General features: G+C 40.2%; 1 protein-coding gene across 2 annotated transcripts in view; it reads right to left on the reverse strand.

Annotated features, from left to right (window-relative positions):
* Positions 1-17,638, reverse strand: part of LOC115223147 (actin-interacting protein 1) — a 42,766-nt gene that overhangs the window by 95 nt on the left and 25,033 nt on the right. Inside the window, exons 7-16 of one of the 2 annotated variants that reach the window (XM_029793570.2) lie at positions 16,388-16,465; positions 14,249-14,340; positions 11,711-11,852; positions 9,388-9,469; positions 8,067-8,220; positions 7,195-7,276; positions 5,514-5,621; positions 4,297-4,461; positions 1,148-1,292; positions 1-217 (exon numbers count right to left, since the gene is read on the reverse strand). The exon at positions 1-217 is cut by the window's left edge and continues 95 nt beyond it. In XM_029793570.2, the coding sequence (XP_029649430.1) occupies positions 111-217; positions 1,148-1,292; positions 4,297-4,461; positions 5,514-5,621; positions 7,195-7,276; positions 8,067-8,220; positions 9,388-9,469; positions 11,711-11,852; positions 14,249-14,340; positions 16,388-16,465 (1,155 nt within the window). In that variant the 3' untranslated portion in view covers positions 1-110. Of the gene's footprint in view, positions 218-323; positions 462-1,074; positions 1,293-4,296; positions 4,462-5,513; positions 5,622-7,194; positions 7,277-8,066; positions 8,221-9,387; positions 9,470-11,710; positions 11,853-14,248; positions 14,341-16,387; positions 16,466-17,638 lie in introns of those variants that run through there. The other variant, XM_036512144.1, reaches the window with a different exon arrangement.

Consider the following 17,638-nt stretch of genomic DNA (forward strand, 5'->3'; position numbering starts at 1 on the left):
AAAGAGGTAAGAAGAGGAAGAAGGAAATGAAAGAGGCAAGAGGAGCGGTTGGAGAGAGAGAAGAAGACAGCATGGCTTAATATCGGAGTTGATTTTGGGGGTAGACAAGTTTAAAAAGTGATGGCCCATTGTTTCAGGTTACTGTCTTGTCCGGCTGATAATACAAGATTGCTGTCCAGCCAGATGACACGGTTTACCTGGCTAAGTCGATGTGCACCTGTTAATACAGAAAAAGAAGAAGAAGTTGAAAGATAATTATTGAAACTGCATTAACAAGATTTAACAATAAAGATTTACCCTGTGAGCTTTTTTTTTTATTTTAATGTAATGAGATAAAAGCTGAATTAGATTTAAGTCAAGCAAGATCTATTTTACCATTTCTCAGTTAGGAAAATCTTCACAAATCCTAAAACAATTGTAGCAGTGATTTGAAACCTCAACCACTGGATTAAAACTAATACACCTATTTGTTGTATATATACCTGTCTTCGTCTTTTCTTTTTCTATAAATTCCAACAATAATTTAAGAGCACCTGGAGCGCTAAGAGCACCATCCGAGTGTGATCGTTGCCAGAGCAACAAACTGGCTTCCGTGCCAGTGGCACATTAAACACACCATTTGAGCGTGATTATTACCTGCGTCGCCTTACTGACACTTGTGCCAGTAGCACGTGAAAAAACATTTGAGCGAGGTCATTGCCAGTGCCGCTGGACTGGCTCCTGTGCAGGTGGCACATAAAAAGCACCATTTGAGTGTGGCCGTTGCCAGTACTGCCTGTAATTAGTACTGAAAGTAATTAGGACGTTGACAATCATGAATGATTTCAAATCTCATCAAATTTTTCCATGGCTATTATTTCTCTAAATTAATTACACTGTATACACCTTATGAAATAATGCCTTTAAGACACATTGGATGTGGTCCAAGGTGGACTATGCCTATGGAAAAAAAAAACTGGAAAGTTGTGACTTGAATGGCATCCACAATAGGCTTGTTCATTCAAGCCAGACGAGGGCCTGAACAACAACAATATTTTCATATTCTACCCCATCTACTCCCCACCTCTCTCTCTCTCTCTCGGTGTCTCTTCCCACTCCTCACTTTCTTGGTGTCCCCCACTCCGAAAATAATCACAAGTCAACAAACCTTTGATATTCAATGAGGAAAACGTATCCTGGATATCATGTATAACGATGTTGCCGTCAACACCAGCAGAAGCCAGGTGGGTGCTGTCTGGAGACCAGGCCACAGAATTGACTTTGACCGAGTGACTAGTAGAACGATATTTCACCTGAAAGAAAGACACAAACCATTAGAATTATTTTCCCATTTGGATGAAGGTAGCAGTTGGTTAGAACCTCAAGCCCGAGTATTACTGGTATCTATTTTTACAACCCACCAAGTTGTTACAAGAAACACAAAGGGTTAGACCCCTAACATGCCACCAGTCTGTCCCGTTTCACCATTTACCAGCAGATATTAGAGTTGGACATTACAATACCAATTTCTAAGTCTGAGATGACTCACAAAATGTGTTACAAGAACTGCCCTTCCAACAACATCAAAATAAAAAAACCCTATAAATTCATATAAATGCACTAAACACTGGACATATGAAATCAGAATTGTGGTGGCTAAATGTTTACAAATTAGACAACACTAGAACATTAAGACAGGGGAGTCATGGCTGGAATATCTTGGATCATAGCTCTACTTGACCAGAACTAACCTGTGTCTATCAACAAGAACAACAACCATTCTTATAAAGTTAGCTAGCAAAAAATCTTCCATATGGAACTTTCTGGAAACATGAAACCATAAAGAAGTTTAAAATATAAAAATCTCCTTTTGTTAATTATTTTAAAAACCAAATAATAGTAATTATCATCAACAGAAATGATTTCTATAATTAATTACCAAACACTTGTGTATTAATAATTGGGTATTCTACCAACAGTATATTGGATAGATAGTTGGTTGGATTCACAACCCCTAACTTTCTTGGAGTTATATATATATCATCATCATCATTTAACGTCCGTTTTCCATGCTAGCATGGGTTGGATGGTTCGACCAGGGTCTGAGAAGCCAGGAGGCTGCACCAGGCTCCAGTCTGATCTGGCAGTGTTTCTACAGCTGGATGCCCTTGGGTTAGATAAATATGTAATGATGCATGGTTTTACAGCCAGATGTCTTTCTCGCCACTAAACCATTTCTGTTTTCCAAGTGAGGGACATCTTGTTACATTCCATTTCAAAAGCACAGAATTAGAGGAAATTTGTTGATAAGGAATGTCAACATAACATCATCATTTAGAGCTTAATGCTTTTGTGGAATATAAACACACACAAATACTCTCTCTCTTTCTCTCTCTCATACTCTTTTACTTGTTTCAGTCATTTGACTGCGGCCATGCTGGAGCACCGCCTTTAGTGGAGCAACTCGACCCCGGGACTTATTCTTCTGTAAGCCCAGTACTTGTTCTATCAGTCTCTTTTGCCGAACCGCTAAGTAACGGGGACATAAACACACCAGCATCGGTTGTCAAGCAATGCTAGGCGGACAAACACACACACACACACATATATATATATATAAATATATACGACGGGCTTCTTTCAGTTTCCGTCTACCAAATCCACTCACAAGGCTTTGGTCGGCCTGAGGCTATAGTAGAAGACACTTCCCCATGAACCCGGAACCATGTGGTTGGTAAACAAGCTACTTACCACACAGCCACTCCTGCGCCACTCCATACGTATACAGCTTTCATCTATCACTTCTATTCACAAGGCATTGGTCAATCCAAGGCTACAGTAGAAGACACTTGCCTAAAGTGCCACAGAGCGGGACAGAACCTGAGACCACACGGTCACAAAATCTGAGACCACATGGTCACAAAATCTGAGACCACATGGTCACAAAATCTGAGACCACATGGTCACAAAATCTGAGACCACATGGTCACAAAATCAACTCTCGGCTATAAGCCATAACACCAAAGCAATACAGTTCCAATGTAAGTAAAGAGTTTATTTCCAAAATTCTACCATTTCAGCAGACCTCAGAATTCAGATAATGAAGAAACCTGGGTCATAAAAGGAGGCCAACTTGGTTGGTGGTTCTGAAGGATTGAACCATTGCACCAGTACAGTTGGGTTATCTGCTCCTGAATTAACATGTAACTGGCTGAGTACCCCTCTGCAGACATGTTGCTCACCATAATACTCAGTCAGAATCAACAATACACAGAGTGGGTCAAGGCTGGACATTTTAAATTCCAGAGAGAATCCATCCCATGGGCTTCAGTACAGTTTCCATTTACCCAATTTCACTCTTAATATATAGGTGAAGCCAAGGCTTTTAGACAATGCCATTTGCTATGTGACCAAATAACCTCCTTCACACCACAGCCTACCATCTTAAAGAAACTGAGAAATAAAATAGTGATGTTCATGACTGGAATGTCTGTGACCATAAGTCTGCTCAATCATGGATGACCTACAGTTAAGCACCAATGCTTACAGACAGACACAGGAGAATAGAGACAGTAACTCATATGCAAATGTGCCACGTTTGAATTAACCAGTGTATGTCAGAATGTGTTGTTTTTTTTTGTTTGTTCCTTCTCGAGCCATGCCTGGCTCATAAGAGTTGGTTTCCCAGTTTTCTTAGCGTATAGGTTCCCCACCTGGACGGGATGCTGGTCCGTCGCAGGTGAGCTGCAAGATCCAGGAGGAAAGAGTGAGGGAAAGTTGTGGCTAAAGAATCATCAGAAGTTCGCCATTGCCTTCTGCCAGAGCCGTGTGGAACTTAGGTGTTTCGCTCATAAACACACACATTGCCTGGTCTGAGATTCGAACCCGCGATCCCTCGACCGCGAGTTCGCTGCTCTAACCACTAGGCCATGTGCTTCCACATGTCAGAATGTAGTGTGTGGTTATTAAGCAGGGGCATATATTCTGGGTGTGCACTGCACACCCATTGAAAATGGAAAATTGATTATAAATATTACTCGTTAATTTAATCACAAATCTTAATGGAAAACTTCTGTTATACCCCTGCTTGAAATTTGGTGGAATTGGGTGTGGCAGCACACCCAATACAAGGACCACCGTTTGTCACTGTTATTAAGAAGACAGAAATACAAAATCTCTGGGATTTAGGGATCTAGATTGCATCATATCATTCTTCAGTGAAGAGTCAACATAGTATAGACTTGCTCGATTAAGGTAGGCCTAGGGCTATACAATAACTACAACATTCAATGAAAACAATGGGAAAAACATACTTACAGAGTAATCAGAAAGGCTATAAACCATAACATATCTTGAATCATTACCTGTGGCCAAGTATTGGCCATCAGGTGAAAAAGCCAGATCTCTGACAGCACCCGATTCCTCAACAACTTTGGCTTCTGTCAAGGTACAGTTGTTGACGTTGTAAACATGGTAAGAATTCTGTTAAAAGAAGGGGGGGGGGAAACAAAAAAAGGAGAAAATCATGATTAGTTAATTTACTTTCACTTTTGAGAACCAACAGCTGACATACAAACACAGGCATATGCACACACATGCAAACACACACACACACGCAAACACATGCAAACACACACACACACGCAAACACATGCAAACACACACACACATGCACATGCACACACACACACACACACATGCAAACACACACACACACACACACACACACACACGCAAACACATGCAAACACACACACACACACACACGCAAACACACGCAAACACACACACACACACACATGCACACACACACACACACACATGCAAACACACACACATGCACACACACACACACACACGCAAACACATGCAAACACACACACATGCACACACGCAAACACACGCAAACACACACACACATGCACATGCACACACACACACACACACACATGCAAACACACACACATGCACACACACGCACACACACACACACACACACACACGCACACACTTTAAAACAAATGTAAACCAGTTTGCTATGATTTCTGCAATTTAAGGTGGTGCAACATCATCAGAAAGTTGCAGGCTCTTGTTGAAATGTGTACCCTTATAAGCGGGTAGTCACAGTCAGTACCCCTACTGAGACCCTAATCCACAGGATTAGCAGTAGAAGCACCCAAGATAATGATTTAACCCTTTAGCATTTAAACCGGCCATATCCGGCCAAAAGTATTCTGCTTGTTTTATGTTCAAACAGGCCAGATCTGGTCTCTCACACCAACCCTACAATATCGTTTTAAAAATTAACAGCTACCTCATCAAAATCTCATAGCTACAAGATAATGCATGATTAGTTCAAAACAATGTGGATAAAAAAGGATTAATTTTGGCAGAATAATGCGAACACTAAAGGGTTAAAGCTCCAGTTATAGAACAAAACATTCAAAATTCTTCATTCTGTGAGAATAGAGAACTCAGACAAACATTTCTAAATATCAACAAGATATTTTCTCACAGAAAATAGAACAACTTACCACTCCACCCACTGCCAAAAGTGAGCCATTCACATTAAAGGCGGCTGAACACCCTTCATATGAAATTGGCAGAGTTAGGACAATGCGTTCACCTTGCAATAATATTACCTGGGAAAGAAAAAAAAAAACATTTGTTAAAATAACAGAGAAGAGAAGAGAAATTGAACCACTATCACCTACCTAACACCATAAATAAATACAATGGTGAGGGGTATCTAACAGTATAGAAATAGAAGCCAAAATTCCCATACATCTCATCCACTGAAGGTCACACCAACCTAAACATACTATGTTGAAAATTAATAAGGAAAAACTAAGATGGTCATGGACGGAGCAACTTTGATGATAGTCTGGTGGATCAGGGCTGACCTGGGGCTAAACAACAACTGCTACATTTATTCAAGCAGGAACCAGGAATGGCCATGGACTCCCATAGGACTGGCTTAAACCAATGCCTTGTGTGAAGAATTTTAATTAACAGAAATGCAAAGATGATGCCTTCCATTTTCTGATATTGTCAAAGGCAACAAACATTAAAGAAACGACTGAAGTTCTGGTGTTCTTTCTTTGAATGAAATCTCATTACATTTGTTCTGTACCAAGTTACAGGAATTCCCTCGTTACTCTTGCAGTCAGGAATGTAGTGAACCAGCGATTGGTCAGTTGGAAACATGTAGCCAACAATACAACTCTTCATAAAATATGATGAATACAAAATTAATTAAAATACAAAAAGCAAACAGACAAAACACGTGCATGTGTGAGGTCACAGGTTCAATCCCATTGCAGAGCATGTTGAGTGTCACATACCCGAGTCACTGGTTGACCAAAATCTTGACATAAGGATGGAAACTATCTGGAAGCCCATCAGATGGCAGAAACGTTAGCACACTGGACGAAATGCTTAGTGGTATTTCGTCTGCTGTTAGGTTTTGAGTTCAAATTCCACCAAAGTCGACTTTGCCTTTCATCCTTTTGGGGTCGATAAATTAAGCACCAGTTACACACTGGGGTCGATATAATCGACATAATCCCTTTGTCTGTCCTTGTTTGCCCCCTCTATGGTTAACCCCTTGTGGGCAATAAAGAAATAAGATGGACTGTACCTGCAATTCATTAGGTCTTACTTTGTCCCCTGCATTGTAGCCTGCTGATTCTGCCTAAGGAATACTCAACCATTCGAAGGCTGAGTCAATGAACAAGGGCCTCATGTAAACACACGATACCCACCATTGAAACCACAGATATCTATTTACCACCAGCTGTACTCTATGAACTGTACTCTACTGACTGTACTCTTCAAGCTGTACTCAACAATATTTCCACTCAAATATAACAGCAATATTCTAGATTCACAGGAATTGCATTTACTTGCCTTCCTCTGCCCGTTTCTCCTCCCACTTTTGCTCTAAATATATTATTTTTAACTAACGAGGGAGCTTCTACATGGTTGCTTGACCTGTTAGAAATAACTCATACAATCATCTTAAGAAAAAAAAAAGAAGGACAATGTGATCCTGTTTGTACTACTACAACTGACAAACAATTTTGAATCGGTGAAAACTGGTCTAGGATCCTAAGTCTATTAAACAAGAACTGACCTGGGGCTAAATAGCAACATGAAAGTAGAAAGAAGATAACAAAAAAAGAGAAAAAGAAACAAAGAAAAAATAATAATTACATGTTTGACACAGGCAACTGCAGTAAGGTTGTTGTGGACTGCAACTGAACGGGGCTGAGATTCTAGTTTCACTGAGGCATTTCTGAAAATAGGAATTAAAATGGAAAAATATCAACACTACGTGTGAGTGTGTATAGGTAAATATAATAATAATAATAATAATAATGAAATTATTGTATGCAATGTTGCCAGCCTCGCCTGGCCTCTGTGCCAGTGGTACGTAAAAAGCACCATCCGATCGTGGCCGTTTGCCATCCTCGCCCGGCCTCTGTGCCAGAAGCACGTAAAAAGCACCATCCGATTGTGGCTGTTTGCTAGCCTCACCTCGCCTCCGTACCGGTGGCATGTAAAAAGCACCATCCGATCGTGGCCATTTGCCAGCTTCGTCTGGCACCTGTGCCGGTGGCACGTAAAAAGCACCATCCGATCGTGGCCGTTTGCCAACCTCGCCTGGCACCTGTGCCAGTGGCACATAAAAAGCACCCACTACACACATGGAGTGGTTGGCGTTAGGAAGGGCATCCAGCCGTAGAAACATTGCCAGATCAGACTGGGCCTGGTGCAGCCTTCTGGCTTCCCAGACCCCAGTTGCACCGTCCAACCCATGCCAGCATGGAAAGCGGACGCTAAACGATGATGATGATGAATGCTCAGGTGCACCACAACTTGTTAAAAGTGTGTATTAAGCATGTGCAGCGATGTACAAATGTCTGTAAAGTGAACAGTGTATGAGTCAGATACATGCTTGCGTGTGTATGGGGGGGGGAGAAAAGTTAGGAACATGAGACACTAACAGAGGCATTCCACCCTGAAGGACACAATAAGTAGGATTCTTGCAAGCTGAAAGAATGGTCAGAGTCTGAAGAACTTACCCATATTGCATTGAGGAAATTGAGGTGAATCGAATGGTGTCGTCCATGCTGATGGAAATCAAATTATCGCCAGACACCACAAGGTCCTGTATCTGACTGTTGTGAGGTTTACCAACAATTCTATCATCAAGTCCATTCACAAGATCCCAGTAATGTGATTGGAATTAAGGAAAAACTTTAAACCATCATCGTTATCATAGTCATTCATCGTCAGCCATAAACAGCATTCCTTTGACAATTAATAAACAGAGAGTATTAAGTATTGTTCTAACACACACACATTCCCAAATCTGACAAACACTTTAGAGGATTTAACTCTAGCAATGGATTAGCATTATTAACTTATTGTTATCTTTATCAAATTATTATTATAACATTATCAACTTCTTATTATCATCATTATCAACTTATTATTATTATTATTATTAATAATAATTTTAAAAAATTTTATTCAGAAATTTCTTTAGATTGATTAATAAATCCTCAGACGAGCTTTATTATGTTGTAATCACATTAAATAAATCACCGCATACACCCTCATTAATCACATTACTATATACTGATCAATTATTCATTAATCAAATCACTCTATATTCATAAATCATCTCACTAAGCAGTGAACCAATAGACTGAGTTCAAATAACACCGAGTTCAACTTTATCTTCCATCTTCCCCGGGCCAGTTAAGGACCAGAGACCAGTTTAGGTCAAAAGACCAAACACATTAGACGAGGCATCTCATGTTTTTTCTCCCGATTCTTCATATTCCAGGTTCAAATCTTGCTGTGGTTTGCTTATGGGGTAGACTTAATCCATCCGCTTCTCGTCATTTCTACATTCCACTCTCAATGCATCATATATACACTCTTTATTTATTTCTTTATTGCCCATAGGGGGCTAAACATAGAGAGGACAAACAAAGGGATTAAGTCGATTACAAACAAAGGGATTAAGTCGTAACTGGTACTTTTTTAATCGACCCCGAAAGGATGAAAGGCAAAGTCGACCTCGGCAGAATTTGAACTCAGAACGTAACGGCAGACGAAATACTGCTAAGCATTTCGCCCGTCGTGCTAACGATTCTGCCAGCTCACCACCTTATCATATATACACTCTTTATTATCAGCAAAATACACGTTCCAAATATCTGGTCTTCTCACTATACACCCCACCCCACCCCACCCATTCATTATGTATTCTATTTCCTAAGTTTTATAGAAGACTACAATGTTGTAAGTCAGGAATAAAAATAAAACAATGAACACATTGAACATTCAGTGAACATAGAATAACAAATACGGTGAACGTAGACAAAAGGATATTGATGTGACCAGAACTGCAGCCAGAGAAAACCAATTTTCTGTCAGGGGTGGTGGTCAGGGCTGTTATTGGTTTGTTGTGACCCTAGACAAACAAAAATAAAAACAACATTAATAATAATAATAATAATAATGATGATGATGATAATGGTTCCTAATTTTGGCACAAGGCCAGCAATTTTGAAATGAAGGAGTTAGTTGATTACATCGACCCCAGTAATAAACTGGCATTTTACTGACCCCGAAAGGATGACAGGTAAATTTAGCCAGGGCAGAATTTGAACTTAGGACATAAAGAGCCAGAAAGAGAGATGCTTGGCATTTTGTCCAGTGTGCTAATGATTCTGCCAGCTCACAACACAACAACAACAACAACAACAACAACACCTCCTTGACTCAAGTTAGAGAAGGGGTGCGTATTATACACAAGGTTTAGGTTTTTCAGAGGTACAGCCCCCTAAAAATCCCCTGCGTATTATACTCAAGGGCAGGCTATACTCGAGGATTTACGGTATATCTCTATTCCCCCAAAATGAACAGGTATTGAAATGGAATTATCATGGAACTGTTTCTATACATTCTACATCAAACTGTCTTTTATATAATATTTATACAAGTCTGGGCAAGGTTGTTTATGGATGACTAGCTGTCACCCTCTCCATGCCACTGATGTTATCCAAGGGAAAGGCAAAGGCCGATATAGCTTGGCACCAGAGACATCGCAACTCATTTCAACAGCTGAGTGAACTGGAGCAACATGAAATAAAGTGTCTTGCTCAAGAACACAACACACAGCCCGGTCCAGGAATTGAACTCACTACCTCATGATTTTGAGCCTGACACTCTAACCACTGAGCCATGTGCCTTCACTATATATACAGATGCACACACACAAGTGTTCTACAATGTACAAACTTTTAGCACTGAATAAAAAAAAGGAAATAATTGATGTAGCTATTAAATAAACAACAATAAAAAGAATTAACTGCCAAGGTTTTAATAATATAATAATGCTGCTAATGAAATTATAAATATCAATGTGAAATAGCGGAGAGAATGAAATCCTCAACAGTACACCTGTTACCTTTCTCTGTCCTAATACTTCATAATACTTAACAATATTGTGAGGAATAAGAAAAGGGCCAAGTTCAGAGAGCTCCTACCTCTGCTGGCAACAAAGAGCCTCACCCTCAGAGTAAAAGGCAGATTGTACGATGCCTGTGTGCAAACAGCTATGCTACATGGGAGTGAACCATGGGCTGTGGCAGCTGAGGACATGCGTAGGCTTGAAAGAAATGGCGCTAGTATGCTTCGCTGGATGTGCAATGGCTGTGCATGTATGACAGATAAGTTGGGCATAAGCGGCATCGGATGTGGTGTGCAAGAAAGAGGACTGTGTTGGAATGGTCATGTGATGCGCGTGGACGAGAAGTGCTGACCTCTAACTGTGGAGGGAACCTATGGTAGAGGTAGACTCAGGAAGACATGGGATGAGGTGGTGAAGCATGATCTTTAAACCTTGGGCCTCACAGAGGCAATGACTAGTGACCAAGATCTTTGGCGATGCTTGAGAAGACCTGTCAAGTCATGTGAAATCATAGTTGTGGCCAATGCTGACATCACGTAACTGGCACGTAAAAAGCACCTGACGAGCATTGGGCCTCATGGAGGAAAAGTGACCAATGCCAGTGGCACGTGAAAAGCTCCTTTCAAGTGTTGGGGCTCACAGAGGCAATGACGAATGAGTGAGACCTTGGCATTATGTTGTGCTTGAGAAGAAGACCCATCATGCCAAGTAAAATCACAGTCATATTAGATACTGGTGTCATGCAAATGGCACCTGTGCCAGTGGCAGGCAGAAGAACCCATTACACTCTCAGATTGGTTGGCGTTAGGAAGGGCATCCAGTCATAGAATCCATGTCAAATCAGATTGGTGTCTGGTGCAGCCTTCCAGCTTGCCAGCCCTGGTCAAACAGTCAAACCCATGCCAGCATGGACAACGGACGTTAAGTGATGATGATGATGATGATTAATTATTTTACCATTAACAATCTCTTACATTATCACAAAGCCACAAATGTGATGTTGTAATATTCATCACCTGATCAAAGATGTTAGAGGATGTGAATGAAGTTGAAGTTCTAAAGAAGCAATTTTTTTTTACCTGTGTGGACCTAAAAAAATATGCAAAGTCACATAATGGTCAAAATATCCACATTCAAAACTGTTGATTCCAACCAACAGACTGACAGAAACAACAGCTACAAGTCAACTTAAGAAAACACACACACACACAAACACTGCTTGTGAAATGTCAAACCCACCTTAAGAACACGAAGAGGCTTCTCTGGGCAATTCCTGTCTAAATACGTAATAAATCCAGACAAAGAGATTGTGATGATGTTGTTACCAATCCAAATACAACTGACCAACATGTCGTCCAGTGTCTTCCCAAACACAAATTCCCTGGAAAAAAACCCCAAAAAAACATGTTTAACAACTAATTAATACCATTTGTGAAATTATAACTCTCCTAATGAAGTTAATTTAGATATCTCTCTCTATATAAACGGCAGTTTGTCTGTCTGTGTGCCTGTGTGTCTGTTAGGTTGTACCCTCACTCTGACCACGGCTTTCAACCGATTCTGATGAAACGACACACACATAGCCCAATATCATAATTCAAAACTAACGCAGCGAAAAGTTTGAAAAGTTCCCCCAGTTCTGAAAAGAATCGATAAATTCGACATGGGGTCGAGAATCTAAGCTTTTTATATGCAACACATTTTCTGTCTAGGGGACACAACTCGACCTTTTTATCGCCCAAAGGGACAGCTAGGAACATCGTATACACAGAAGTATTCGAGTGAAGAGAAGACATTGCAACCTACACATGCGCCTTCGTTCCCTAGAGGGAAAAAACTAGATTGGGATTAGTCGTTGCCTACTAGGGGCTCTTACATACCCGGGCAACGCTGGGCTATGCTGCTAGTATTTAATAACTAATTAATAGCATTGTGAGGAAATGAACTTCCTAATTAAGAAAGTTAATTTAGATCAATTCTTGTTTCTAATGAAAGATTCCTTATGAAACAAGATTTTTTTTCTCTTTCTGTATAAACTTAACTAAACTCAGCTTGGAAGGGCATTCAGCTGTAAAAAAACAAAAAACATGCCAAAACTGACACTGTATCTGCTAGTGCCACATAAAAAGCACTCACTCCACTCCATAGAGTGGTTGATGTTAAGAAGGGCATCCAGATGTAAAACCCATGCGAAAACAGACAGTGAAGCATGGTGCAGCCTTCCTCTTAGCCAGCGCCTGTCAAGCTGTCCAACCCATACCACCATAGAAAGTAGACGTTAAATGATGATGCTGATGATATATACATACACACATATTCATATACACATGAACAATATATAACTGGATGGAACTTTTTGTTGATCTTAACCTAACAGAACAGCAAACTATAATATCCAACAGTTTTCTACTGCAAATTCATAATGTATATATGTTTGGCATGATAGTATGTAAACTGGTAGAAGCTTTGGGGTCACTCAACTTAACATAGTTGAGCCTGAAGACTGCTTGGAGACTCATGGTGTGTAATAAAAACCTGCCTAGACTAGACTTGCTTCTCCAAAGCAGGAAACTATTAGTAGCTCATATTGTGTACATTAAATTATATATATATATTTATTTATGCACCCTTTTCAAGCCTAGCCAGACTCATGGGCCCAGTTTCCTGGTTTCTATGGCATATGTGTTCCACCCAGCTGGACGGGACGCCAGTCCATCGCAGTGTTACTCAAGAAACAGGAAGAAAGAGTGGCAGAATGTTGGGGCAAAAGAGTACAACAGGGGTTGCCTGGTCTGGGAATTGAAACCGCGATCCTCGACCACAAGTCTGCTGCCCTAACCACTGGGCCATTTGCCTGCACAAAATGTTCCCTCCTGAGCCGTGCCAGGCTCATAAGGGCCGGTTTCCCGGTTTCAGTGGCATAGAAATTCCCCCACCTGGACGGGATGCCGGTCCGTCACAGAATTATTCATTTTTGTCAGCAGAGTGAACTGGAGCAATGTGAAATGAAGTGTTTTGCTCAAAAAAAAAACGCATTGCCCGGTCCAGGAATTGAAACCACAACCTTACGATCATGAGTTCAACACCCTAACCACTAAACCACACATCTCCACTATATATATATATATATATATATATATATATATATATATAAAGAGTAAAGACCCCACCCTTCAGTCATGAATGACCATGGAATTGCACCTAGAAAGTTCTCCGAGGCACAAGTCCGGGTAAGGTTGTTTATAGAAGACCAGCAGTCACCCATGCATACCAGCCTCCTCTCTCTACGCTACTGATGTTATCCAAGGGAAAGGCAAAGGGGCGAATACAGCTTGGCACCAGTACCGTCACAACTCGTTTCTACAGATGAGTGAACTGGAGCAACGTGAAATAAAGTGTCTTGCTCAAGAACACAACACCCAGCCCGGTCTGGGAATTGAACTCACTACCTCATGATTGTAAGCCCGATGCTCTAACCACTGAGCTATGCAAATTCATAAACACACACACACAATATGTACGTATTGCAGAAATTCAGCTACACGTGAATGAATTTTAATATAAATATTACAAAAGGTAAATAAATGACAGAAGAATGGAATACCGTTATCTCCCCTATATCACAGAGTTTAACTTCCTTTTACAGCCAATATAAGCACCAGAGGTTCGATTCCTCAGTGTCACAGACTGCATGATTAACAGACAGATGTGATGTGGTGTGGTGAAGACTGAAGTCGTACAGGGTGTTAAGGACTAAAATAATTGAATAGGACTTACTTGACCAAAGTATACGTATTGGCATCCCAGATTTTGGCAGTTTTGTCACCAGAGACTGTCAGCACTTCAGAATTGTCTGGACTGAAAGCAATCTAGAGTGAAGAACAAGAAAAAATAAGAACTGTCAAAATGGTAAAATTGATTCAAGTTTTTGTTTGTCAATCAATAAAATGGAGACTAAATCAACAGTATTGGGAATAAATCATTACAGAGGGTTTGTCTGTATCTGTTTTTCTTTTCTTTTTAAACAAGATAGGATTTCCCAATTCTTGCATAGTGATACTAGATAGAAATATCCATGTTGGCAACATTGAAGAATATGTCTGTAGTGGCACAAGCAGTCAGCGCCATATTGGATGAGATCTTGCGGCAACCATTGCCATCTCCGAGACTGGAGCGAGACCTCACCTGCATCCATTTGCCATGCGTGAGTTCACAACGAGGCTTGTGATGGCAAACTGTATATAAGGGCGAAACAGAAACAGATTCATTCTTTTCTCTCCGCTTCCACGCACCAGCGCTTGCTGAGCACACTTCACTGGCTGGGCCCTCTCTGCATGTTGTACTCCAGAGGCAATGTACCCGCACTAATGGTGATACAACACCACACACACAGCTCAAGATGGTTGCTGAGAGCAATGCACTTCACCTGTTCTGTGAAACTTGTAAAGAAACCGGTTGTAAATTGCATTTGTACTTAAAGACTTCTTTCTTCACCTGCCGGAGCCTGAATTACACGAGGAACAAGATATGATGGGAGAAGGCGATATTCTCCCGATATATCGTAAACCTTGCCTTCCATTATATGTCTAATTAATCTAAGGTGATCAAGGAAATGCAAGTTACAATGTTAAGATTTGATCAATTTAAAAAGAAAACAATTTCACACAGAAATAGTTATATTTGTTCACAGAGACACCTGTCTCAGGTATAAATACAAATACTATGATTTAAGTTTTGTGCTGTGCATTTTGATAGCATTTCAACAGACTGGAATATCTACCCAAGTCAGCAGTAATGTCTCAGCTGCTGAAGATGTCTTAGCCTACAGCAGAATTGCTACCTACAACAGATGTCTCAGTTAAAAATAAACGTCCCACTGATAGCTGATGTCCTTGTCTGCAGAAGATGCCTAAGTGTAACTTGAAAACAAACCACAATCCTTCACATAAAAAATGGAAAAATATTTCACAGTAGTAAAATATTTTTTGTACAAGGTCACAGCAAACAGGGGTGCATTTACAGCCTCTATGTGGTTGCATAATCTGCTTGAAATAACAGCCAAATCTCCTTCAAATTACACATTACTTGAAAAAAAAAATTAGACAGTTGTCACAGCTGGAATGTTTGACCTGGAGCTAAACAATTGCAAGTCAAGAAAGGAGTCTATATGGTTACCAGGAGTTTTAGAAATAGCAATCAGATCTCCCTCAAATCTACCCAGTCTTTGATTATAGATCTGCTAAATCAGAGAGCAGACCTGGTGTTAATAACAGAAACTTATTAATAATCTGTAGTATCTAACAATCACATCCTAGTTCTACAAAAGATGTATACATTTATGTCTTTCAGAATAAATGTAGAGCTTTGTGTTTGCATTATAGTTTAATAACCTTCTGAACAGAGAGGGAGAGAGGCATAGTAGCTGTTATTTTAAGGTGTTGGACAATAGACTACAAAATCAAGAGTTCAAATCAAACCTCGAGTACAACACTTTATGCACTCCTGAATAAAACATGTGTCTTTGTCCGCAGCACAACACATCCAACCAACAACAATGGGTTCCAGTTTATGGTTAATCCTTTAGCATTCAGATTATTCTGTCAAATGCAAAGCTTATTCATTCCCTCACAGTGGGACCGAACCCAGAACCATGTGGTTGGGAAGCAAGCATCTTACCTCACAGCCATGCCTGCAACTATAATGACATTAGCAAAAAAAAAATAATTCTGTTGGACTTGAAAGAATGCTTGAATAAAAATATCCAAGCCATGGTTCCTCTTTATAAGATGGTAAAAATAAAAGACGAGAGATTTTGTTCAGGAAATGATGTAAATAAAATATAAGAACTTTAGAAAACTGTACAACTTGCAGAAGATTTACAAAGAAAAAACAGGAAAAAAATAATTGTCTTCTTACCCCATAAATACCACCTTTGTGAGCTGGAGAACCAAGCTCACCAATTGATTCACCATTTTTTCCATCATAAACAAAGGCCTACAAAAAAAAAAAAAAAAAAGTTATAAAATAACAAGGATTCATTTTTCAATAATTAACAGCAAAAATAGAGTTGAATAAACAAAACACTTGGATAAAACATCATCATCTAACATGTTTTCCATGATGGCATGGGTTGGATGGTCTGACAGAAGCTGGCAAAACCATTGGCTGTGCCAGATTCCACTGTATGTTCCGGCATGGTTTCTATGGCAGGATGCTCTTCCTAACACTAAAATCACTTATATATTAAATCTCATGTGTGTGTATATGGTAAAGAGAGCCTACACAAGCCAACAGCAGTCTTTCCACACAGGTGACACACCTATTATTTTTCAACCAAATCAATAAGAAAGCCCCTGAGTGCTTACCCAAGCTGTGTGAAAATAGCACTTAATTACATTCTACTGCCTTTAAAAAAAAAAAAAGACTCATTGGACAATATAGACCAAAAGTTACAAGGTGACAGGATGGAGTGCCTTTGATCAGAGGCCTGCTGGATCAGCAGGCTTGGAAAGTTACTGCTACTGCTGCTGTTGCTGTTGAGCGAAGCGGTCTTCATCCCAGAGTGGGAGAAGTCCGAAACGTGGTCCTTTGCTATTCGTAAGACCCGTAGAAGAGAAAGCAGGTCAACCCCCAACACCAAGAGCATTGACAGATGGATGAATGTGCATCCAGGCTCAGCGGTTGTGTAGGAAATCGGGGATAAGAAACAGGAAGAAAGAGTGAGAGAAAGTTGTGGTGAAAGAGTACAACAGGGGTCGTCACCACTCCCTGCCGGAGCCTTGTGGAGCTTTTAGGTGTTTTTGCTCAACAAACACACACAACACCCGGTCTCGGAATCGAAACCACGATCCTCCGACCGTGAGTCCGCTGCCCTAACCACTGGGCCATTACACCTCCACTGCTACTGCTGCTTTTACTAGACAGCTGGTTGGTACAACAATAACGACTCTATTGCAATGAACAAATTTATTGCAAAAACTTCAGTGGAGAATTTGGTAGAAGTCAAAGCTGTTATGTACAACTAATTTAAGCTTCAAGAATTCCATAACTGACCATCTTGTTACTCAAACAGCAAACAAAACTGTTTTGTACGAAATATAATGAAAACAATGTTGTCTTTCTGGACATCAACAAGACTTTCCACAGTATCTATGAATATTCAATAAA

The sequence above is a fragment of the Octopus sinensis genome, linkage group LG22, assembly GCF_006345805.1.
Source record: "Octopus sinensis linkage group LG22, ASM634580v1, whole genome shotgun sequence".
NCBI lineage: Eukaryota > Metazoa > Mollusca > Cephalopoda > Octopoda > Octopodidae > Octopus > Octopus sinensis.